The sequence below is a fragment of the Cyprinus carpio genome, chromosome B5 (assembly GCF_018340385.1).
Source record: "Cyprinus carpio isolate SPL01 chromosome B5, ASM1834038v1, whole genome shotgun sequence".
NCBI lineage: Eukaryota > Metazoa > Chordata > Actinopteri > Cypriniformes > Cyprinidae > Cyprinus > Cyprinus carpio.
The window spans coordinates 15,291,337-15,315,795 of NC_056601.1; the positions used below are offsets into that span (position 1 = coordinate 15,291,337).

The 24,459-nt window shown below is 36.3% G+C and overlaps 1 protein-coding gene across 1 annotated transcript; it reads left to right on the plus strand.

Moving 5' to 3' along the window:
* The first annotated feature begins 21 nt into the window (after positions 1 to 21).
* On the plus strand, positions 22 to 22,765 carry dmrt1 (doublesex and mab-3 related transcription factor 1). The gene is made up of 5 exons (XM_042724593.1): positions 22 to 613; positions 1,171 to 1,354; positions 3,735 to 3,892; positions 9,506 to 9,641; positions 21,361 to 22,765. The coding sequence occupies exons 1-5, from the start codon at positions 422 to 424 to the stop codon at positions 21,492 to 21,494; spliced, it is 804 nt and encodes a 267-aa protein (XP_042580527.1). The 5' UTR covers positions 22 to 421; the 3' UTR covers positions 21,495 to 22,765.
* The last annotated feature ends 1,694 nt before the right edge of the window (positions 22,766 to 24,459 follow it).

Consider the following 24,459-nt stretch of genomic DNA (forward strand, 5'->3'; position numbering starts at 1 on the left):
ATTTCTTTTGACCCCTAGCAATTATATCTACTTTAATGTGCAAATAATCACGTATGCTTCATGGCATTTTTAATTATTATTTCTTTGCGTCACTTTGATACCTAAATGCCAACAACTGATTGGATCCCATATCAAAGCTGACACCCTTTCACTTATTACAAAAATCTTATTCCAAAATGTAAACACCCTTTACGCTCGCATTTTGTTTTGTGTCTTATTAAGCATGATTTCAGGAGACAGTTTGGCAGTCACTTTTAGTCTCCGTGGGAGAAACTGAACATCATCTCCCACGAGCGCTGGAATGCACAGGTTCCTCGCGCCAAACTTGAGTATCAAACCTCAAACCTCTGCCCTGCCTTTATAAGCGCTTTACAATCGGCTGGCGTGACGCATTCTAAGCAGCAGCAGCATCATCATCATCATGAGCGAGGAAGAGCAGAATAACGGCTCGCTGTCTGTCAGGAAACCGTCTCGTATGCCGAAGTGCTCTCGCTGCAGGAACCACGGCTTCGTGTCGCCGCTGAAGGGCCACAAACGCTTCTGTAGATGGAGAGACTGCCAGTGCCAGAAATGCAAACTGATCGCTGAAAGACAGCGGGTCATGGCAGCCCAGGTAGCCAGTCCTCGACGGGATGCGAGTTCAGCTAGTCTCTTATTATTTTATTTATTTGTTTGTTTATTCAGCGTTCATTGTTTCTCCCGCTCTCTTGTGCTCTTATTAGCTTAATGTTACGTTACTTGTTTATAAATTTAAAAGTAAAACTAAAGTTAACGTTACTCCATGTTTCATGCCTTGCCTCCCATATTGTTTTTAAATGCATTGTTTTACTTGAAGACTAACGTTACCGTATGTTTACAAATAATTGGATTGTTTGCTACAATAATGATAAATTGTTTACAATCATAGTAACGTTTTGTAGCTAGTTACATTGTTTTTCAGCTAACGTTAGCTGCAGTTTGGCGCCTTAGCGAGATTTTTTATTTAACGTTATTTGTTCAGAAATAAGTCAGACGGTAGAAAAACAACAATTTTGTTCGATTTAATTTATTGACTTTAATTTATTTAGGTTTAATCAAATTAGAATTCAAATGCCTCGTGGTACTTTTATTAAGTAGAGAGTGAAGTGGCTCGAGCGCTTCAGGCCTTGAGGTGTGTGTTTGTCATGGTAGGTGGCGTTACGGAGGCAGCAGGCCCAGGAGGAAGAGCTGGGCATTTGCAGTCCGGTTAACCTGTCCGATTCAGACACTCTGTTGAAAAACGAGGCCTCCGGTAATAATGTGTTTAACGTTACCATCATCTCAGAGCCGCCGTCACCCACCGCCAGCAGTGCTGCCGCCTCTCCCACCACCCTAGGTGAGTGAACCGCATTCATTTGATTAAAAAACAAAATTGACTCAAACATCCAGTAACACAAATGTGTATTTTCACTAGAACTGGGTGTTTACACTATATTTGTTTCAAATAAATAGCGAAAACTTTATTTTGAAATGAATTTAGGCAGAAATTTCCAACATTACTATTTGTAATAGCTGTTGGGTAACAAGTCAGCTCAGTAAACCTCAATGAGATGTATTTTGGCAAGAGTCAACTCTATTATCAAGACAGATTGAAATTTTAACTGTAAGGGCATCTTTCATGAATGTTGGCTTGGGGCAAGTTGTCACAGGGTACAGATGTGTCACAAGTTACAAGGTACAGATGTGTCCAAGCCTTGCAGAATCTGCAAAATGTTTATTATTTTAACAAAACAATAGGGACACTCCAGCATATTTAAACCATTGAACTAGGTCATTTGTATGAATTAAATAATTTTGTCTTGTGGGCTATGTAAACATCTATTATGTCTTTTGAGGATAGAACTAAAAAATAACACGCAATCTTATTTTGTTAAAATTATTAACATTTTACAGATTCCTTAAGGTGTATGTAAGCTTTTGACCACAGCTGTATAGTATATGTTGTGATTTTATGGAACTTAATTTCATTGTTAATTTATTCAGTATCTATTTGCTGAATCATTTTTCTATAAATTGTTAAATAACTTTGATAATTGTTTTTACTGAAAATCTGAAAAGCCATTAAATAACCTGTAATACTTTTTAATTACAGATATGTTGTGTAAGATGGCTTTTATCTACTTTAGAATGTAGTATGTAATATTACAAAAAATAAATAAATAGATAATACTGACTTTGTTACAGCAGGTTACCACTTTCTGTGATAACTTACTCATACAGTGTTAAACGAATGGCATATTGTATTTCCTTTTAGAAATAATATAAATATTCAGTAGATTTTTGTCGATAAATGGTACCCAAATTAGTTTTAATTTAAAAATAAAATGAACCTGAGAAATTAACTGAAGCAAAAAATGTGTTATCATAAATTCTTTATTAAATAAAAAAAGGCGTACTTCAGCTTATCGTGGAATAAATGAGCTCTTGTTTTACTGTGTGTGTGATATCTCCTTGCATAGCATCAGATGTTTCATTACAGTGATCTTCAGTATTTTTTCGTTCTCATTATTTGTCCATCAATTTACACCCTCTTTTATTAAAATAAAGCCTAAGCTCAACTCGTTGTGGGAAGTTTCTGTGAATCAGGTCTTTGTTGCTTGGCCATGAGAAAATGAGGAGATAAGAACCTCTTCTTGACCCCCTGAACTGTCCATGACTGTGCGAGTGGCAGAGAAAAAAAACTAAAGGATCCGTGACCATGGACATCTTGTACCCGTCCCATGATTCTCCATATTGCCGCCCTCCTCAACACAGTCAGTGAGGTGCACCTCCATTCTCATATGAGGGGAGGGGAGGCTCTCAGCATAGATGGCCATTGTGCCATTCCAGACAATATCCATGTAGGGTTGTTGTGTTCAGTGAACATGAGAGACATCCTGTTCCTAGTGTTCCGATAGCACTGAGGAAGGAGTTTGGATATCAGTCAGGTCAAGGCTACATATGCTCTGTAGTTGTACTCAGCTGCCTCTTTGGTTGCTGACAGATGAAACAGGAGTTACTGGAGGTTTTCAGTTATTGTCGTCAGAGATAAAGTGACACATGGCATAACACACATGCTGAGCCATCTGTAATAGACAAAGTAACTTCTTATATTACTGTGAATCTGCCATCATTTTCACTTAAAGCACTAAAGCGTTTTGCATTTGTTGACCATATACATATGTTTTATGCCTTGCAAACGCAAAGTAGATGACGTTTGTTGTCAGAGAATCTGAACAAAGGGAATGATTTTAGTTTATGCATCAAACAAATACAGATATCTGTCAATGGGGCATGAAAAAATAGTTTTCCTTTAAAATTAGGTAGATTTGTTCTTGTTTTCGTCCAAATTCATTTTGATCAATTTCTTATAAAACAAGACTTCTAATTTTTGTCATTTTGCTACTCAAGTAAATGTATCTTTATCTTAATTTAAGAATTTGTAGACCTTTGCACTGGAAAACAAGACAAAAATACTGATGAAGAACATCAGTTTTTTTTTTTTTTGCAGCGTGATCAGAGTACAGTGAAAGTTATTTTCATAATCTAGTTTTTTTTTTTTTTGTCATTTATTTCCAATGAAGGTGTGTTTATTAATTTGTATATCTGCCGTAATATAAGCTATATGACTTCCAAATTCGCACATTGTTAAATATGTCTTCTCATTTTAAGGCATAAGACTAAAGCTGATGAGCTTGCCAGAGAATCTCGATTTAATCTATTGTCTAATGTTTCAGGGAGCCGTTCCATGCTGGAGGTAAGTCCTGCAGCGAACAGCAGAGGGCACACTGACAGCACGTCTGACCTGATGGTGGATGCCTCCTATTACAACTTCTACCAGCCCACACCATACTCATCCTACTATAGCAACCTGTACAACTACCAACAATACCAGGTGAATGGACATGCTCCTCAAGTCAAATGCAAACAAGCACCCCTTTTCAGTTTTTAAATTAATGTTATAAATTTATTTGATGCTAATATGTACCACCATTATATGCTAATAATACATATTATTATTATTATTATTATTATTATTATTATTATTATTATTATTATTATCATTATTTCAGATGGGACTGGATAGTTTAGAGTTAAAATTCTGTCATTATTTACTCACCCTCATTTTGTTCCAAAATATCTTAATTCGTGTTTCAAAGTCTCATTATATATATTTTTTGGTTACACTTTATTTTAAGGTGTACTTTTTACAGTGTAATTATACATCTAAGTACTGAGTAATATTAATTAACTGCATGTACTTACTATATGGTTAGGGTTAGGATTAGGGTTCAGCTTAGGGTTACTTGAAGCATGTAACAAGTACGCCTTAAAAATAAAGTGGTACATATTTGTTTTTATATTTATACCAATCTCTTCTTATAATGATTGATATTTCCTTTTTTTCAGAATATGTATTTTTTTTGGGGGGGGTGAACTACCACTTTAATACATACACACATTAGGTGCGCAATAATAATAATAGTAATAGTAGTAAACCTGATATTTGTAAGATACCCAGTCCCTTTTGAACTTTGCTGTGCATGTAAATTTGTAACCAGAGTTGTTACACAAGTGATGCATTACTTCAGTTAATTTTTAGTAGCATAATTATGCACTGAAAATAACATTGCTTTTCTCCTGCTAAAAGTTACATATCTTATAGTTCTGGCATTACATTAGATGAAAAGTATGGTATACTTTTGTTTTATAATTAAATTTTTTTTATATTATTTCTTACATATTAGCTGTGGTATTTTTTAACTATAAAATGAATTGTGTAATAGTGAAAGTAACAGGAACTGTTCATGACAAAGATTAATTTTTTTGTAATGTTTATACTTCCAAAAATGATTTACATTTATTTAGAATTAATCTACTGACCCCAAACTCAGCCCCCTACTATATAGTATCTTCAAACCAACCCTTCAGACATACAGTACCCCACACTAGCACTCTAGAAAACATCCGTGTGAACGCCAGCATGGTGCACACACCTCCTCCACACTCACCCAGTCTGCATCCCATGTAGCCCAGGCCACGGTAATAAGGTGATTAAGTGTGTTGCAGCCTTGTTGATAGGGGTGCTGTCATTCGACCCGTCTGGCTTGTTGAAGTTGGCAGGCCGTAGTGAGCTTCTGTCCTCGGTGTACAGTGATAATACCTGTGCCATCGTTCCAAGCCACTGGCCAAACACAGCAGGAAGGTGTGGGGCTTTCATGCACGCTACACCTCTTACATGCTGTTTACATTTCCCCGCTCCCCCCAGCCGGAACCGCAACTAATTCTGTCATTGGAGGGTTTTTAACCCTTATCCTTGTTGTATAGCTAACTATCACAAGAGGACTGATATAGCAAAGTCTAAATAATCGCTGCTTTTAATTAGTTGGACTTTTATAGCTTTATAATATCAGTTATACATGTTTTTGCTAGTTTAATATAATGTTTAAAAATGATCCTCTTCTTGGAGTTAAATATTCTTTTAAACTAGTTGTTGTATTATAATTACATTTTAATGTAGTATAATACATTGCTAGTGTAAATTACCATTCAAAAGCTTGGGGTCAGTAGGAATACAAAAAATCCTTTTATTTAGCAAGGATGAGTTGATCAAAAGTGACAGTAAAGACATAATATTACAGAAGATTAATGTTTTAAATGAATGCTGTTCTATTGAGTTTTATGTTTACATTTTTCAACATTGAGAATAATAAGAAATGTTCCTTGAGCACCAAATCAGCATAATAGGATGATTTCTGAACAATAATGTTTACAATGAAGCCTGCAGTAATGACTGGTGAAAATGTAGCTTTGCCATTCCAGGCATTAAAGTAGTAATTACACAGGCAAAATGAATTGCATTTTAAAATGGAAAACATTTATTTTAAATTGTAAGGATATTTCACATTATTACAGTTTTTATTGTAGTTTTGATCAAATTAATCCATCCTTGGTGAGCATAACTGTACAGTACAAGTTATAATGTTAAAACTTTTAAAGGAAATCTAATCTTTTGTACAAGAGATTTATGTGGTCAGTGTCACAAATTAGCTGCAGAAAAAGTGGGTAGGGGTTTTTAGTTTATAATGATAGAGGCATTAACATATTTTAACTGTATGGTTAAAGACCAATGTATAATCAGATGTACTGTACCGCAAAGTAATTATCAATGCAAACCATGCAATTTTGAGTCCAAGCACATGAATCTGTCCTGGCAGCAGCTCTCCAGTTGTCTGCATCAGACCATGCTGCACAAGTTTGAAGATGACTGTTAGAAGATATCAAACTGGACAGCATGAAATTGAGGGCATCCTCAAAGTCATGGCCCATTCAACTTTGATATACCATCATCGCATTGCAACAGTTTTACAAGCCTTTATTACCATCACCCACTGACATTAGAAAAAGGGTCTTCATACCATGACATAATATGATATTCATATTGAGATCACCCTGTGTATATGGACTCTGATTTATATGGCAAAGTATCCTCATTGTATCAAATCTGATCTACTCAAGTGTGAAGTAAATTAAATCTATATTTCTCCAGGGAGTCATCCCTGAGTGTTAAGTTAGTGATTGGGCCATATTTTAGCATATTTGTGCAGTTGGGACCCTGATGGCGACATATTGCTCCAGGGTCACCGCCTCCATCTTTTTAGTGCGTCCCGGGGTTTGAATTGCAAAGGTTAATGATATTGCTCATATGAAGATACAGCTCTTCAGCTTTAATTCTGATCTCCCATTGCCAGAATTTGACTATTTGAAAGATGAATGTAGGAAATATGCTATGATTCTTTTGGTGTTTTATAGTAAACTGTTGTCTTAGTTTTTTCATTGTCTGTTGGTTAGTTTTTAGCTTTTAAAAAAAGAGAAAGATTAATGTATTTAACATTTAAATTTAGCAAGTTTTATTTGTGTGACACTGTTATTATTTTATGATTAAAAATACATAAAAAATTCAGTTTGTACAGATACTGACTTGAACACAGCTTTTATTTTCTAAATGTTTCTCATTACTGAATTAAAATTCAGGTAACACTTTATTTTAAGGTGTCCTTGTTACATGTTACTTGCACATACTATTATAATAACAATAAATTATGCATAATTACATGCAAGTAACCCCAGACCAAATCCTAATCCTAACCCTAACCATATAAGTACATGCAGTTAATTAATATTACTCAGTTCTTAAATGTATATTTACACTGTAATAAGGACACCTTAAAATAAAGTGTAACCAAAAATCATTTTGCCTTTTTTTTTGTGGAGCATTAAAATAGCAAAAAGTTGTTGTAGCAGAAGAAAAAAATCTCCCAGGTAAGGCTCAAATTCTTAAATAGTTTAAGAACCGTATGGTAGTTTAGCCTCAGTAGTTTTATAAAAATTTTACTGAAAAGAAGAAAAGGAGAAATTTACAAAATAATGTTTTAATGGTTTGTTCATCAAATCAAAAACAATGCTATTCAAGCCATTTTGAAGAAAGGAAGAAACCCATAATACAGGAAATCACAGATGGGACCCCTAAAGATCCTCACGACTGTGTGTCCTTCAGTTTTTTATTCTTGTATTGGATTATTAGATCTTTTGACATGAAGGTTACAGTAGTTCAGGTTGTCGCATCAAATGGAATTACCTCAAGAAAATTTGTGATGTCCATGATTGAAAAACTCACATTATATATTATAATTATAAAAATAGTTGTCACCATGAAAAATCTTTGTTTCTGCAAGAACGATGAACCTGTAAGAAAGGCGTTATTGTGATTTAGGGTGCATCACTTAAGTAGGATTTCTCTTTCCATCAGGCTGTTTTGTAATTCAGAAACTTCACAGTTGTTGGTAGGACATTATGATGTATTCTATCTTATGTTTACAAAATCATAACTTGTTCCATAAAAATTTCCATCATAGCTTCTTCTCTTTATTAGGGTTCATTTGATAAGGGAGAGATAGGGTGAGGAGCTCATCTGGCTTTTATCTTAGTGTGTCCATCTCCCGCCCTCTCCCACCTCCAGCGAGTGGGGCTCCGCTGCACTGCAGGTGGAGAATGAAAATATGAGGGTTGCGTAGAGGATCCAGACAGCTGATGGTGCCAGATAAGAGCTCACTCAGGGAGGTAAAGGACTACAGCCAGCCCGTATTAATGAGGCTGCTCTGGATCCAACACAGCAGAGGTAGCACAACGCTAGCAGGCCTGGTCATTTCTGTGGGCAGTTTTTTATTATATGAATTTGTAATCACAATGCGCTTTTAAACTGCTGAAACTGTACTAAGCAAGCACTATGCAGTGTTACCAGATTTTGCCTAGATATTTTCATACCTGAGATAGAGATAGGAATCACAGGGAATGACGTTGAATGATGCATGAATTTTATTCCACTTGGACTTATTTTGATATAAATGTCATGGTAGGTTAAGAGTGGCATAGAAAAGGCAGGAAATAGTTGAGTAGCATAGCAAACATTTGGGCACATATTCAGTGTTTGTCTCTTGCTTGTTGTGGCACATGCTTTTTTCCCCCACCTCGTTTTATTTCATGTACGTATTGGTGGGGTACTGTTGAAAAAATTCGGTTCAGTTTGTATTATATTTGTCATAGGCAATACAAGAGGCTGACATTGTTTAAATAACAGTTTATAAACCTGTCAAGAGTTGATGGGGTGGACAGTAAATGGTGACATATTACTGGCTGACAGAAATCAAATTCCATAAAAGTGAAATTGAAAACACCCTAAGGCCTCTGTGCCGTCAAGTAGACAGCTTATTTTAAAGTTCTCACAAGAGGGAAGAAAACTTGCCAGAGCAGTTTGTTGCAGTTTATTTATAAAAAAGAAAAAGAGAAATAAAGCAATCTAGGCAGGAGGTCAGCCATAACACATACTGGCCATTTTTTCTAATTCTCAGATTAGAGGTTTATACATCACGAATGTATAGACTGTTTTACTGAAGCACTGAAACACTTGATAAATGCATTATGTAGTGTGCAGACAGAACTCAAGACCCTGGTTTAGGACCGTCACTGTTGAGGTTCCATACACCTTGTGTCCAATTATATGATTAAGTATGTCTTCTGGTTCAAACGGGACTGTATGAGGATGAGAAGATTGACCAATTATATATAAATAAATAAAAGTAAGAAATTGCAAAACTCAGTAAAGCTTCTAAAGGATGTTCAGCCTTTCAATTAAGACTTATTGGTAAAGCTACTGTATAATCTTGTTGTTTTGCAATGTACATGAACATTAGCTGGACCAACATTTTAAAAATAGAAAGAGTCAGTGCATCCTTGCAGAATAAAAATATTAATTTCTTTAATGCTGAGCCTTGCATACTGACTTTTTACAAATTTGAAAATTATGTGCGATAGTCTGCACCTGTAACTGTCAAAATGTGATTGTGTTTCTTTTTGATTCTTGACTTTTGAGTTCATAGGAGGAGATTCTTTGTGTTGAGTTAACTTTTTTTCCCTCCACCTCTCCCAAAATCACATCCCTTTGAATCAGATGCCCAATGGAAATGGTTGCCATAATGTGTCCCCCCAGTACCGAACACACTCCTACTATTCATCTTACCTGAGTCAGGGGCTCGGCACAACTGCATGTGTGCCACCCATCACCTGCCCTGATCCCAAAGCAGCAGGTCAGTCCCACACACACACACACACACACACACACACATGCTCTTAGGGCCATAAACTTTTATCCAGAGATTATCAACAGTGTGAGCAAGTACATCTGAGGGAGGTTCATACTCTGAGTCAAGGGCGCTGTAAAATTTATAAAAATAAATAAATTCAAAGGTAAAACTTTTATGAGAGTCATTTGTTCTGGTGACTTCAGATTTAAAGAGACAAGGACCATGTGCTAAGCACTCCAGTCTTAGAACACAGAAATCATAAATTTTATTTTCATATTTTTCCTGTGCCTTTCACTTTGTAAAGCTAAACAATTTGAACTGACACTGTTTAAAATTATTTGTAGATTTTAAAAATAGTAATGGCTTACTGTGCACCATTGTGAACAAAAAAAGTGTTGAATGGCGTTTTAGTATGATTATGGTCTTTCTGTGATCCACCATTCCCGTATACCTCCAAGCTTGCCACCTGCCCTGGCTGTTAATGATTTCTACATGCTGATTTCCAGTGGTTTCAACATGAGGGTGTCTGTCACCCCCACTATCACTGCAGGGGGTGTTATGTTCCATTACACGCAAAAGACTCCAAGCTGGGTGGTCCTATCTCCAAAACAAACTTGCTCTGAGCCCAGTGAGGAGTTTGTTGTCTATTATTTGTTTCCTGTAGCTTTATACAGTACCCTAATGCAGGGTTTTTGGGGTCTGGGGATCCACTAGGGACTCTAAGTTATGAATTATGTTACCGTTGTTTTAGCAATGTCAAAGTTAATGTGTTAAGATATAAAATCTTTTTTTTTTCATTAAATATGTACAGTATATAGTGGTGCACCCTGAGCCAGTTTTAAAAAAAAAACATTCATGTGGGTTGAGATGTTAAACTAATCGCGATAAAATTGGGGGTGGGAGATTATATAAATGTATTTATTCAGTCTTAAGAAAAGTTTATGTAGTAGTTTTTTTTTTTTCATCATGACTCTGTATAATGCATATTAAAGTAGCGTGCAGAACACGCATGATAATGGCGGACGACTGTCCCGGGAGAGAAGAAATTGTTGAATAAAGTCATTATTTTTGTTTTCTTTGCACACAAAAAGTATTATTGAAGCTTTGTAAAATTACGGTTGAACCACTGATGTCACATGGACTATTTTAACAAAGTACTTAAAGCGTTTCAGTGACTTGACTGTGGTAGGACCCTTGCTGTCTATGCAGGGTCAGAAAGCTCTTAGATTTCATCAAAAATATCTTAATATGTGTTCCAAAGATGAATGAAGGTCTTACGGCTTTGGAACAACATGAGAGTGAGTGATTAATGACAGAATTTCATCTTTGGGTGAATTACCCCTTAAATCAAAAACTGCTCATGTGGCATACATGTAGCGTATTTGTTTGGATTGTAATTAAAATGCATTGGTTGAGCTTATGGACAGAGCGCAGGCAAAGCCTTAAGGCCTGTTCACACCGGGACGAATTTCGCGCGCGATATTCGCCGACGTTTAACGCCTCGTGACTAAACAAAGGGCGCCAATGTGAGTGTGCACACCGACGCGAAAAACGCCACGCGTAAAAGCGTCATTTTTTAAAAAACACCTCGGGTTCGTTTTTTTTGGTTTGACGCACCGCGTCAAAAACTATACGACCAATGAGAATGGCGCTTTTGCACACATGTCTGGAGCTTCTGAAGTTACAGTAAAACACAACTTGGGGGCGCTCAAACACAAAACTGTCTTGCTGAGCACACATACGTAACGGCGAAGAAGATATACGCCAAGTAGCGTCTACACTGCCGGGAAGAAATAAGACGAAGAAGATGCAAGGCAAGATGAATGTAGAGTTGCTGGTCTCGTTGGTGTCGGAACACAAAGAACTATATGACAAACGCGACAGCGATTACAAAAATCTTGATAAAAGAGAACTAGTATTTCTAGTATTTCTGTTTTACATTAAGCGCCATCTAATGTCAGGGAATGAATTTGCATGTTCACTCGGCTCATCGTCAGCGAAAATCGCTTGGGTGTGAACACAAAAAACGCGTTGAAAAACGCTGGCGAATAACGCGCGCCGATATTCGTCCCGGTGTGTACGGCCCTTTAGATTGTTTATAAGCGATTTCTTTTATTTGTAATATTTAGGCCTATGTTTTACATTTTGTTTTGTAATTTGGCATATCAATTTGCAGCATTTTGTCTGAGTAAATATAATAAAGGGACACCTTTAAATTTATTATTTGCCTTAAACCTATTTTGTTAAAAAAAAACTGTGATAAAAAAACATATTGTGAAATCATCGTGAATCGTATCGCATCGTAAGTAGAGTGAATCATTATATCCACTCTAACAGTATATGTCCAGTAATGTTAACACATAAAGAATTTGGCAATAATTATTCTGCTTTCTATCCAGTTTTTTTTTTTTTTTATATTGATATCCTATAACATTTAGTAAATCTGCATATAGAAATATGTATATACTGAAATATGAAAATTTGTGTTTTCAGGTTTTTAATACATCTGATATTTCTCTAATAGTAAGTAGGAATAAAGATATGTTAACTTAATGCAAAGTAAATATTTTCCAGATAATTTTTTAATTATTTGCTTCAGTACAATGACATCATAAAAGCCACTTATTTCATTGCGTGAGCAACATCTGTTGTCTCTATCACACTTTTATTTTTTCACACTGTAAATTAAGCTGTATAATGTATGTAGCTATATTTCTTGAAGTGGGTCTCCCAGAACAGGATCATCTTAAATATTTGGAGACCCTAATGTATCTTTAGTCAGCATAAACAAGCATAAATGTATTTATTTATTTTGGTGAATGAAACTGGACTAATCATTTTTAACATCTGTTCCAATCCTTTGATTAGTGAAGATGACTGGATGACACTGAGTGACCATACAGGCAAATGTGAAGTTTGATCCTTTACGTGGAAGTCTGCACTCCCTCTTTGGTCAGATCCCTAAACATCTCATGGTATTTTTAGTGCCATATTAACAATTTTTACAGTCAGACCTGATTAGCTGTCACACTCTGGATTTTTTTCCCATAATTGTTGTGTTCTAAGTAACCATTGTACTGTTCGGAGATATTTAAAAAGAGGTAGCTCAGTAAATGACAAGCATTCGAGTTTCAATATTTTAGTAAAATTACAGTGAGATACAGTGCAGTGTGGTTTTCAGATGACTTGTCTCTTGAGTCCTCTGTACTCTATCTGCATTTATTTTCCCTAGCAAAGGGGTAATCAGTTGGCCAAATACGAGGCCAAATAACCTTCAGAAGTGCGACGCTGTCCTTTCCGAGCGGCCCCCACAGCTGTCTCTGGAAAATTGCCTCTGGGGTTAGTGAGCGGGAACAAGTTAAGATTTACAAACAATGATGAAGCTTGTCATGCGTCTTTCTCCATCCGTCACGAGCGGCGGCCTGCCGGGGCGTCGAAGTGTTCTTCATAAAGCTCAGCTCGCTGTGAAATACGCCCCTGTGTGCTCTTTACTGCTGGGAGCTCGTCAGCAGCGCTCTGCCATAAATTGCCTGGGCCGGAGGTGACACTGCACTCCATCACCCGCCAGGGCAGCCTTACCTCCGCCTGCATCCGCCCCCACCCGCAGCAGCCACCCAGCCCGTGAGATGATGTGCCCGCTGTGAGTTATGTAGGAATTTCAGTGTTATACGAGACAGTCTATGGGTTTTACCATTTTCTCTCGTGCTCTGTTTTTTCTTTCTGTCGTTGTTTATTATTGGAGGATTCAAAGTTAGTTTTGTTTGCAGACTGGGCAAAGTTTACAGCTTTAGAGAGAGTATAGACGGGGGCTTTTCGTTTGTAAACAACCATATTTAAAGATTATATTGTATGTGGCTTTCAGAATAAATTGTAAAGCAGTGCTTTATTTAAAAGTAATGCATTATTGCATTCTTTAGTTACACTCTTTTTTTAAGTTGATGTTTTTATAGTGTAATTACACAAATAAGTACTGATTAATATTAATAAAATAATTTTTCTATATTTTCTTTTTTTGAACATGGCACTATGGGTAATAGTGTTTTATTTGACTTATATCAAGCAAATGCCATGCTATTCTTTGAAATACCTTCTAGAATCCTGGAGATAAAGCATGATGCTCATTCAAGACCACTGCACATTTTAAATAGTGCCATGGCATTATCATCTCATACGTCAGTGCTTTTTTGTTAGAGATTCTCAGTTTTTTTTGTTTTTTTTTTGCTGTCAATCAGTAACGCTTTTATTTGAATACAAATATTTATTTGCCGGTAACTAATTAAACATTCAAGTCACATCGATACTTGTGGAAATCATATTTAATGTGCTTGTGACATATATTGATCAGTCTGATGCTGTTTACAAACCACAAATTTAATGCATGTAATTCTTCTAAGTCAGAATGTGATATTGTTTTCAGAAGTGGTAGACCCCCCCATTAAAAGTTCCAGGAAAACACAAAATCTCATAGAAGCCATCAAAGAGACCATTCATTCTCTTTCGATGCAAAATAACAAAGGGCAACAATGATTCTCTGCCAGCTTCAAGCACAATTGAGAGGTAGAGCTTGAGCAGGAAGAGGTGTAACGTCTCATCTGACAGAGAAGCCATGGAACTTTTTTTAACATTTAATCCGTCCTGTTTGCATTATTTCTCTTTGGAACATGCATTGAACTCTTGCACAACCTGTGCTCTCAGGGTTAAGTGCTGTTACATGTGTCCCTTTATTTGGTTGTTACACAGTTTTACTAACCTGGCTAGGGTTATAGGAAGGGCAAGAGTTCATATAAGCTGCATACACTAAATTTATTGCTGATTTTGAAGGAAAGATGGTTAATTGCTGTATGTTGTCAGTTGGATGACAGATTATAATGTTGACAATTGCCAGTTTTTCTATCGCAGATCAGTAGGAGAAAAGTTTTCCCTTTTTCACTACCTACACACTTACAAAACAAAGCAAGTACTTGATAGCTTTTGTAATCTTGACCATAAGTATGTTAGTAGTACAGATGACAAGGATGGCTAATGTGCCACATAATGCCTTCCAAACAATTTGAAAGGAATCTGTAAAGCCTGATGTGTTCCATTCAAGTAAATCATAGGGTGAATCAGTGGCCTGCAGGCCAAATCTCTGGCTGGAGTGTTATTTAACCGCTCTGTCAGTAACTCCTCCGTGTCATGCTGTCTTCCCTTCTCCAGTGCTGATGCTAAATGCTCAGTCTTTTCTCTCTATGGATCGGTTAAATACCAGTGTAATTGGCTGCTCCAGGCTCAAGCACTGTTGTAATGTGTTGTACAACATTTCCATTAACACTTGCCTGAGGCACTGAGGAGATAAAATGGGTAATGACTGCTGCTAAAGGTTCTGCTCTCTTTAGCACACTGTCTGTGTGAAAAAGAGCCTAGAATCTCAGTTTATATAGCCTACACTACTAGTGTTTAAAAGTTTATTGGGACTTTTTTGAAGACCTTAGCAAAGATGCATTAGCTTAAGATTGACGTTTGAGAGTATAATGATACAAAACATTTATATTTCAAATAAGTGCTTTTCTTTTGAACTTTCTATGTACCAAAGAGTCCTGAAAAATGTATCATGGTTTTCATAAAAATACGGTTTTTATCATTGATAATAATAAATCAGACACCATATTAGAAATAATGTATAAATGGAAATAACTTAATACTGGCTTGTTTCCTAGATGTTTTAGTTTTTTTTTTTTTTTTTTATGTTTTTAACAACATATATAATCTATTTAATTTTACTCAACTTAATGAAAACATGCTGTCATAGTAGCTGCAGAGAGCTTTATTTTATGGAAATCTTTAGTTATTGAACCATGTCTAAATTGTTAAATTGCAGGCATATTTTGTGTCTTTTTTACTTAATTGCTACTGGTTTTAGTATCACTTTAGTATAGGGACCAATTCTCACTATTCTTAACTAGTTGCTCATTAGCATGCCTATTATTAACATATTGGCTGTTTATTTGAACTTATAAAGTTACCTAAACATAAAATTAAAATAGCTAAACTTGACCTAAACTACCTTGTTGACTATTAACAAGCAGAAAATTAGGAGTTTGAGGCAAAAGTCATAATTAATGGTTTGTTAATGGCGAGAATTGGACATAAAGTAATGTTTGACCATGGTTTCTTTTCCGCACAGATTTCTAAGAATTAGTTTTCTGTGGTAGTCATTGTTGACCAGAATGTTTTCTAAGTATGGTCAAATTCAACCTTAACCCAGAGCGTAATTAACCCATAAGTTAATTCAACTGAATCTATTAAGTCATTTATTTCACCCAGGGGGGCTTCAGTCTCCCTCCCAGCTGTGCTAACTGATGCCTGCAACGCTTATTCTGCACTTGTCATTATTTTCTCTCCTTTAAAGATAATGACACAGAATCCCTCAAATCATCGATCCTATGTCTCAAGTCATTATAGTATATCCATAATGTTTCGACGGAACAGAGTGCAGGCCGGGAGAGATGGACAGGTCATTTACAGGGACGGCAGAGCGCTGTATCAGTGCCAGTGATTTAACAGGGAGGAGGGCCTGCCAATTCTCTCAGAGACACTTTGAGTCTGGGGACAGATTGGGGAACAATACAGGTCTGGAGGTGCTTATGTGTTTAATTAGCCTCTGACCCTGGCATGATGCCTCCTGTCAGACGTTGCAGGCCACTCATGCAGATCTCTAATAGACCGATAATGGGGACTGAAGTGTCCGATGTACTCACATGTGAGCTGAATTTTCAGCAGCCAACTCCAGTCTTCAGTGTTACATGATCTTTCATTAATCGATTTGGTGTTCTATTCAAGAAAAATTATATGAAAAACAGATGTGCTGCTTAATGTTTTTCAGAAACAGTTTTTCTTTTCAGGATTCTTTAATAAAGTTCACACAAGAAACATTTACATGATAGATATCTCTGTTTTTATATGTATGAAGTGTTTTTTGCACAAATAAAACAGCTACACCACTCGCATTTTCTTTAAAATCTAGTTGGATTTCGTTATAATACTATAGATATGCCACCTATAGATTTTTTTATTGAGTTACATTATCTAATACACAGTGCACACTGATCAGTTCATCAGTAAAAAAAAAAAAAATAATAATAATAATCTGAAGGTCCATCCGTCTCTCTGCAGCAGCCACGGCTCTTCACTCTTTGAAGAGTCAGCAGCTGTTTAAAGTGCCGCCGCCTTGCTGTAAGCCTGTGTTTTCTGCGCCATTAAGTCCTGCCACGACTCTAATGATTGAGAGAGACGTGCATGTCATTCCTTGAGGGAGCTCCTTCTCCCTCTGGCACATCTTCAGCCAAGTCATGTCATACAGATGTGAGTGTTTGTTTCTGAGAGTGCTCATCGATTTTGGTGCCAACCAGAGTTTGGTCTGTTAAGTTATTGTAAAAGTGGTCCACCAGGCAAGGTTAGGGGTTTGCTTCATGTGAATGGCAAATGGTTACATAGCATAGGGATGCACTGATATTACATTTCTGACCGAAAAACGATAACTTATTAACCATTAATAACCATTAAATGGCTGCTATTACACTTCTATACTATTTTGTCAAAATAGTCAGTTGTTTTATATTTCTCATAATATTTGATAATGTGCAGTATGAAAGATCGAGATTGCCTAAAGATTAAATTTAACAGTCCGCTATTAGTGTTTTTAAACAATTAAGTGTAAAATGCAAAAAAGTATTAATGAATGAGCATGTTCAATTAAATATCCAATATCTAATAATATTGCTAAATTTAAAAAGCCTCTAATATCAGCCCCCTTTTATCTTAAACATGTCTTGTTGGACAACTTTGCTTTTAATACAAGTAGTTTAATTTTTTTATATAGTAAGTTCTCTTAAGAACTCGTTTAATGATCCAGAAGTTTTTGAATTTTAAACACCTTGTGTAATTTTAATTTATTTTATTGTGTTTATCTGTTGCGTAATTGGTTAACAAAAATAAAAAATAGCTTAATTAGCTGCTCATATGGCATTAAAATCGCAACCACCTACCTACCGCTAATATCAGCCTATAACATAACAACTCTGTGTAAACTGATTTTCATACTGATACAACTGAGTTTTAGACTGATACAGTGAACTATTATTTTTACTTTTAATCACTGTAAGCGCGTGTGTATGGGTGCATCTTTATACATGTTTGAGCATGTATGTATGCGCGTGTGTGTGTGTGCCTGTGTGTGTGTTATCTCTGTGCAACTCTGTGTGTTTATCTAAGTGCAGGCATTATGGACCCTCATGGCCCAGCGCTGGCAGTATATGAGTTGCAGAGGAAAGAGCTTATCCACAATAGATCAACCCTGAATTACCATCTTCTCTCACATCTGGGCTTTTGTTCACTTTTTCCAAACTGCCAGAAATGATTGAGCTTCTTTCACCGTTTCCCCTCCCCTTTTCATGCTCTTTTTTTTTTTTTTTTTTTTTTTTTTTTAAATCTTACTTTTGTTAAACTACACAAAGACTGTTTAATAGTTTGGAAATCTAAGATAGTCAGTCGAACAAGGGTGAATAGGGCAAAAGTTCAGATGGGAGAATAAGCTCTTTTTGGCCATACAGAAAAGTAAATCCTCTCTTGTTTCAATACTGTTTTAGACTTGACAGACGCGTGATTTTCTTCCTTTTTTTTTTGTAATTCTTGTGTTACTGCCAATATGTAGGAAAAGTCTTGTTTGGCAACTTTGTGGAGGTTTTATAATAAATTTTATTCTTATTGAATATGTGCCCTGCTGAAACACTTAAAGGGTTAGTTCACCCAAAAATGAAAATTAGGTTGCATTTTACTCACCCCCAAAGCATCTTAGGTGTATATGACTTTCATCTTTCAGACGAATCCGGTTAGTTTTATAAAAAATGTCTTTGATCTTTCAAGCTCTATCATTGCAGTCAGCGGGTGTTGCATTGCTTCAGTCCAAAAGATTTTAAATAAAAAGCACCCATCCACAAAAAAAAGTGTCTCACACAGCTCCGGGGGGTGAACAAAGGCCCACTTTAGCGAATCGATGCATTTTTGTAAGAAAAATATCCATATTCAAAATGTAATAATCACTTGAATCTAGCTTGCGCTCACTGTTGTACACGGAAGCAGTTTTGGGGAAATTATGTATGAAGTCAGCTTTGCGCATGTGCCGCTCAGAAGTGACGCACGCAGAAATGCAGTGGAGAGATCAAAACAAAACAACGTCAAGAATTAGAAGTACAAAACGAGGATTTGTAAAGAAGAATGTCAGAGGATTTCGATATATGCCAAGAGGAGACTGATTTTCCTTTGCTAAAGTAAGGAAACTTTGCTTCCTTTGATCCTGTAAACCAACGTTAGTTTTTACAAGACTCACTGGTGCATGCGCAATGCAGACCTCATACGTCATCAGCCTGGAACTGCGTCTGTGTACAACTGTTGACGCAAGCTAGATTCAAGTGATTATTACGTTTTGAATATGGATATTTTTCTTACAAAACATATCGATGCGCTACTGGTGGCCTCTGTTATCCCCCCGGAGCCGTGTGAGACACTTTGTTTTATGGAAGGGTGCTTTTTATTTAAATTCTTTTGGACTGAAGCAATGCAACACCCGCTGAACTCCGACTGGATTCATCTGAAAGAAGCGACAGTGAAAGTGATGTGACATACAGCCAAGTATGGTGACACATACTCAGAATTCGTGCTCTGCATTTAACCCATCCAAAGTGCGCACACACAGCAGTGAACACACACACCATGAACACACACCTCAGGAATGAGTAAAACGCAGCCTAATTTTAATTTTTGGGTGAACTAACCCTTTAAGTTTAAGCTGGTTTAAGCTAGTTTAAAATGGTCTAAGCAGCCAGCTGTAAAGTACCTAAAACCCCTCTAAAAACCAGCCTGGGAGACCAGCAAACTAGGTTATCCTGGTTATTTAATTAATTAATTTTTCAGCAGGATGGTGTCAAAAAATAAATTAGTTTGAGAGATATTTCTTCGAAGTCATAAAACAATAAGGAATATATGCTGAATTTTACAAGTCAAGGAAATCCATTTACTTGTTTTGTTATTATTTGGTTTTACCTGCATATTTAAAGGCCTGATTGTCTGTATTACAGAGTGTTTATGGCCGATCTAACATTAGTTTATATTAAGCACTAATGCAATGATAATCAAAGGCAACGAAGCCATGACACAGAACATGTCCGCTTGCCAAACAGCCCCACAGCTGATTTACCGTCCCTACAAACGACCTGTCTACTCACCCGCGAGATCTTCCCTTTAATTACACCATAGATTTACCCCTGATGAACTCCCTCAGAATTAACACAGCCACGGCTAATTCCAGCCCCTCCTCTTTCCCCCTCACTCCATGTATTATTGTTGTACAGAGAGCGCCGGCGCAGTTTAGCTACACAAACATTAGTATTAACGATTGGCCAGTTTGGAATTGGTGACAAACTGCGGGCGGAGCGCAAAGTTTGTAGCCTGAAACCAATCAGGAAGTTAATGAGGAGAAAAATTACTCCTTTTCGCCAGCACCCCTTAATTACCTCCACGCCAGAGCAGCGCAGAGGAGGAGAGGCAGATGAAAAAGAGGGAGGGCTGGAAGGGATGAGAGGCACAGTAAGATCCTTTATGCTCCTTTTCTCAGGTTATGAAGGTCAGGGAAGCAGATGAACAGGATTTGCACGTCGCCCCTCCTGACACTCGTAACTTTGATAGACTCGGTAGAGACTGTAATGTATTAGAATCATATGCATATTGAAATGAGCGGTGACCTGGCTCAATGCACAAACCACCATGTGTGTTTATAGGGAACTATAACGTTTGTGCTGCTAGTGTTTCAGTTTTACATTTACATAAAGTCATATATTTAAGCAGATGATTGTAACCCAGTAACTATCAGGGTTTATTTAATGCCAGCCAGAGTGTTTTTATATTTTATATTTAGATTAATATGATGCTGTTTAACCATCTGCTTTCAAAATGGTTGTTATTGAATGTACATTACAGTTCAAAAGTTTGAGGTTTGTAAGATTTTGTTTTAAAGAAATGAATACACTTATTCTGCATGGATGCATTAAATTGATCAAAAGTGGCAGTAAAGACTTATACATTGCTATAAAAGATTTTTGTTCAGGGAAAAAGCTGTTCTTCTGAATTTTATTTTGGTTGAAGAATTGAGAACATTTTCCACAAAACATTGAGCAGCACAACTATTTTCAATTATAATGTTGAGCGTAATGTTGTTTATTGAACATTAAATCAGCATATGAGTATTGCATCGCAGTAATACTTTGTTTACTATATTAAAATACATTAAATTGTAATAATTTAGCAATATTACTGTTTCAACCAAATAAATGCAGCTTTGCCCTCAAGTTCACACTAGTTTCCTGTCAGAGTAAGCACAGGTGTATGTTCAGATCTATTTTTTATTGTTGTTTAAACTGTAACATTCAGATAAATGCTGCTTGGCTTGATATTTTGTTTCTAATCCAAAGACATTCAAACATTTTATGTGAGGCTCAAGTGTCCAAATACTCCTTGGCACTATTGTACTTTGTCAGTAAATGTGAAAATGTCAGGAACCAAATGCTCATGTTACATGCATGCTTCAGGTTTCATGTATCACAGATGCTATAATCAGATTATGCTCTGGAACAAAAAGTCTTCAGTGATAAACAAAAAAAGAGTTTATGTGTCATGATCCATTTGATTTCAGTTTTCTCTGATGGAGCTCAAGACGCAGGGTCCATCAGCTCAATGATCAACCCTGAGAACAAGCTGGAGTGTGAGAGCAGCTCTGAGTCTGGAACCTTCTCTGTTGACTCCATCATCGAGGGGCCAACCAAATGAAAAACCCTCACCTGCACCAGTCTCCCATCTAATTGAATTGTTTCTGTATTTTAACTAAAAGTATTATGATTCTGAAAGCAAACCCTAGCTTATCGTTCAACAGTTTGTAGTTTGTACTGATCAGGTTGATCATTGTGGTGTTTTTCAACTTTTCAAGGTTTTCATAGACATGGGTTGTTTTACTCTTAGTTTCTCAAGGATCAGAAATACAGTTTACAAGGCTGGCTATGTTCCATACTGTTTGATAGCTTCAGTTTGTTTACTTTTAATGCTGCAGTTTTTAAAGATTAGAATGATTTGTTTCCACTGGCGAAAGAAAAAGCAGAGCACAATGATTTATTGTCACATATCAGTTGATGCTCAGTATTGCTGTCATTGGCCTAATGGACATTCTAACTTCTTCCCGTGACCTTCAAGATGCAAAGTATATGAGCTCTTCTCAGCATCTCCATTGAGTTGAGTTAGAAGAGATACTATTAAATTATGCTTCAATCTCACAGTGAACGGCTTGTTTATTTATGGCCATCACTAAAGAACATCATTTCACTTTTGATGATTTGCATCTACCCTGTTCCTATGCAGGATCCAGCTAATGTTCAGTACTCTTCTTTGCTTTCTTTGTATAATATGAAGCTGTGCCCTTGATTTTAATGGTGTTGGCACAGATAATGTCCTCAGTCAAGTCACGAATAAATGGTAAAGGAGAAGAGGGACACAAAACTTTGTCTATCCTTTTATGCTCGGTTTGTTGCAGACGTATTTGTTATGATAGCATGTTTAACTAAAAATGATGACTTGTTTCAGTTTTTTTTTTTTTTGATCTGATAGAAATGGGCCATATCCATGTTAAAAGCATTTTGGAAATTTCTCAGTGTAATAAATTTTTTACATTCTATTTTTTATTATAGTGGAGGGCCATTTAAGATGCTTGCATCTGTATTTGTTTTGCACTTACGTAAAGCACAGTATTAATAAGTAGCTAACTGAGACTTAAATTAATACCCTTTTTCTTAAAATGAATGTAAAATCTTGTAGGAATATGCATACCGTATATTCTAATATTAAACAGTCAAACAGTTTCAGGAGATTTTGCACAATTGTTAGACTTACAGTTCACAGTTTGATTCATTTGTTAGTTTGTTTTCCAGATGCTGGTTTTGTGTAAACATACATACTGTATTTTGCTCATGATGTGGTGAACTCTTTTTCACTGACACCATGATGTTACAAATATTTTTATTATTGTTATGATTATAAAACAATACAAAAGCTAATTTGCTGTGGTTGTGTGTTTATATGGTCTCATGTTCATTGGAGATAAAATCATTCTTGATGACTGACTTTCACAAGGCATGCCTGTTGAGAGCCCGTTATAAAAAATCCAAAATGAAAATTACTTGTATTTTCTTTGCTCTGCACCCTAAAAACATTCATTCGATTCTGCCCCATCTGCTGTAATCAATAACCTGACCATCTTGTTTTTTTGTTTTTTTTTATTAAATGCACTTACTCTTAATTTCATCCCCCAGTGGTTTTAGTGAGAAGAATGTGGAGTTACCTATATGGCTTCGGCATTATAAATCACTTCTGGAGAGCAGATTGTACAGCAGTATCGATTGATCCTGATATATCACAGAAATTTACTGTCACTTCTGTTTTCAATTAAAGATACAATCAGTCAGATAATGACTTAATTGGATTTTACAGAAGATTGAGTTTTATTGTCCCGTGCTTTACGAGTTTAGTTAAGGAAGGCCGCTTTATCATAGGCTGTCAGCGCTGGGCTCCGCCGTGCCGCCGTGTCCTTCTGTTGCTGCTTCAGGTTTGTGTTCCAGCGACAGCCTGAAAAGTGTCTGTGGATTTGTTTTCCTTGAGCTGCTATTGTGCCATCAATCATGCTGGCTGCATGAAAGATAAAGTCCCTGTCCCAAAGTCTCAGTGCATTCTAAGTCAGGGCTTTTGGATTTAAGAGAGGAAGAGGTCATCATAAAAGTGTCTGATGACTGTATGGTCTGAAACAAGGCCTGGTTTAATCTGTAATAATACATTTATTTGAAATGAATGCATTTTATTTCGAGGGGGCTGTAAAGATAATAAAGAAGATTACTGGACAGTGAGAGTAGAATAGAAATTGCAACATTAATAAAACCTTGACAGTCAAATTTATGGAGAACATGCAGTTGCTTGTTTTGAAGTATTCAATATTACGTATTTTACAAAAATCAGTGATTAATTCCAAATCAAATATCACCATACTTGACATATAACCATCTGTTTGGATGACTAGAATTACTGTTCCGTGAGTACAATATTAGGGTTGCATATTATTTGCCAACATATCAATGGGACTAAAAGAAAACAATTTGTGTTTTAAATCATTTAAAAGTAAACTGATTTGGAGAAATTTAGCATTACATCACTTGCTCATCAATGGATCCTCTGTAGTGAATGGGTGCCGGCAGAATGAGAGATCAAACAGATGATAAAAATACAACTCCAGTCCATCAATTGACATATTGTCATAAACACATCAATCCTTAAGGCGTTTTTAACTTCAGACCTAAGTCCTCAATCCATAAAATTACTCTCTCCAATGAAAATGTCTGAATCAGGAGAGAAATATGCACAGATCAAGCACCATCTACAAACAAATACAGCAGGTAAAATAAGTATTGAACACGTCACAGTTTTTCTCAGTAAATATACAGGTGCATCTCAATAAATTAGAATGTCGTGGAAAAGTTCATTTATTTCAGTAATTCAGCTCAAATTGTGAAACTCGTGTATTAAATTCAGTGCACACTGACTGAAGTAGTTTAAGTCTTTGGTTCTTTTAATTGTGATGATTGTGCCTCACATTAAACAAAAACCCACCAATTCACTATCTCAACAAATTAGAATATGGTGATATGCCAATCAGCTAATCAATTCAAAACACCTGCTAAGGTTTCCCGAGCCTTCAAAA

What these genes read in the sequence shown, in the direction of transcription:
- dmrt1 (XM_042724593.1), top strand. Translation starts at nt 422, where the DNA reads ATGAGCGAGGAAGAGCAGAATAACGGCTCGCTGTCTGTCAGGAAACCG. An exon ending in AGCGGGTCATGGCAGCCCAG is followed by an intron (nt 614 to 1,170) that starts GTAGCCAGTCCT and finishes TTGTCATGGTAG; the next exon opens with GTGGCGTTACGGAGGCAGCA. An exon ending in ACAACTACCAACAATACCAG is followed by an intron (nt 3,893 to 9,505) that starts GTGAATGGACAT and finishes CCTTTGAATCAG; the next exon opens with ATGCCCAATGGAAATGGTTG.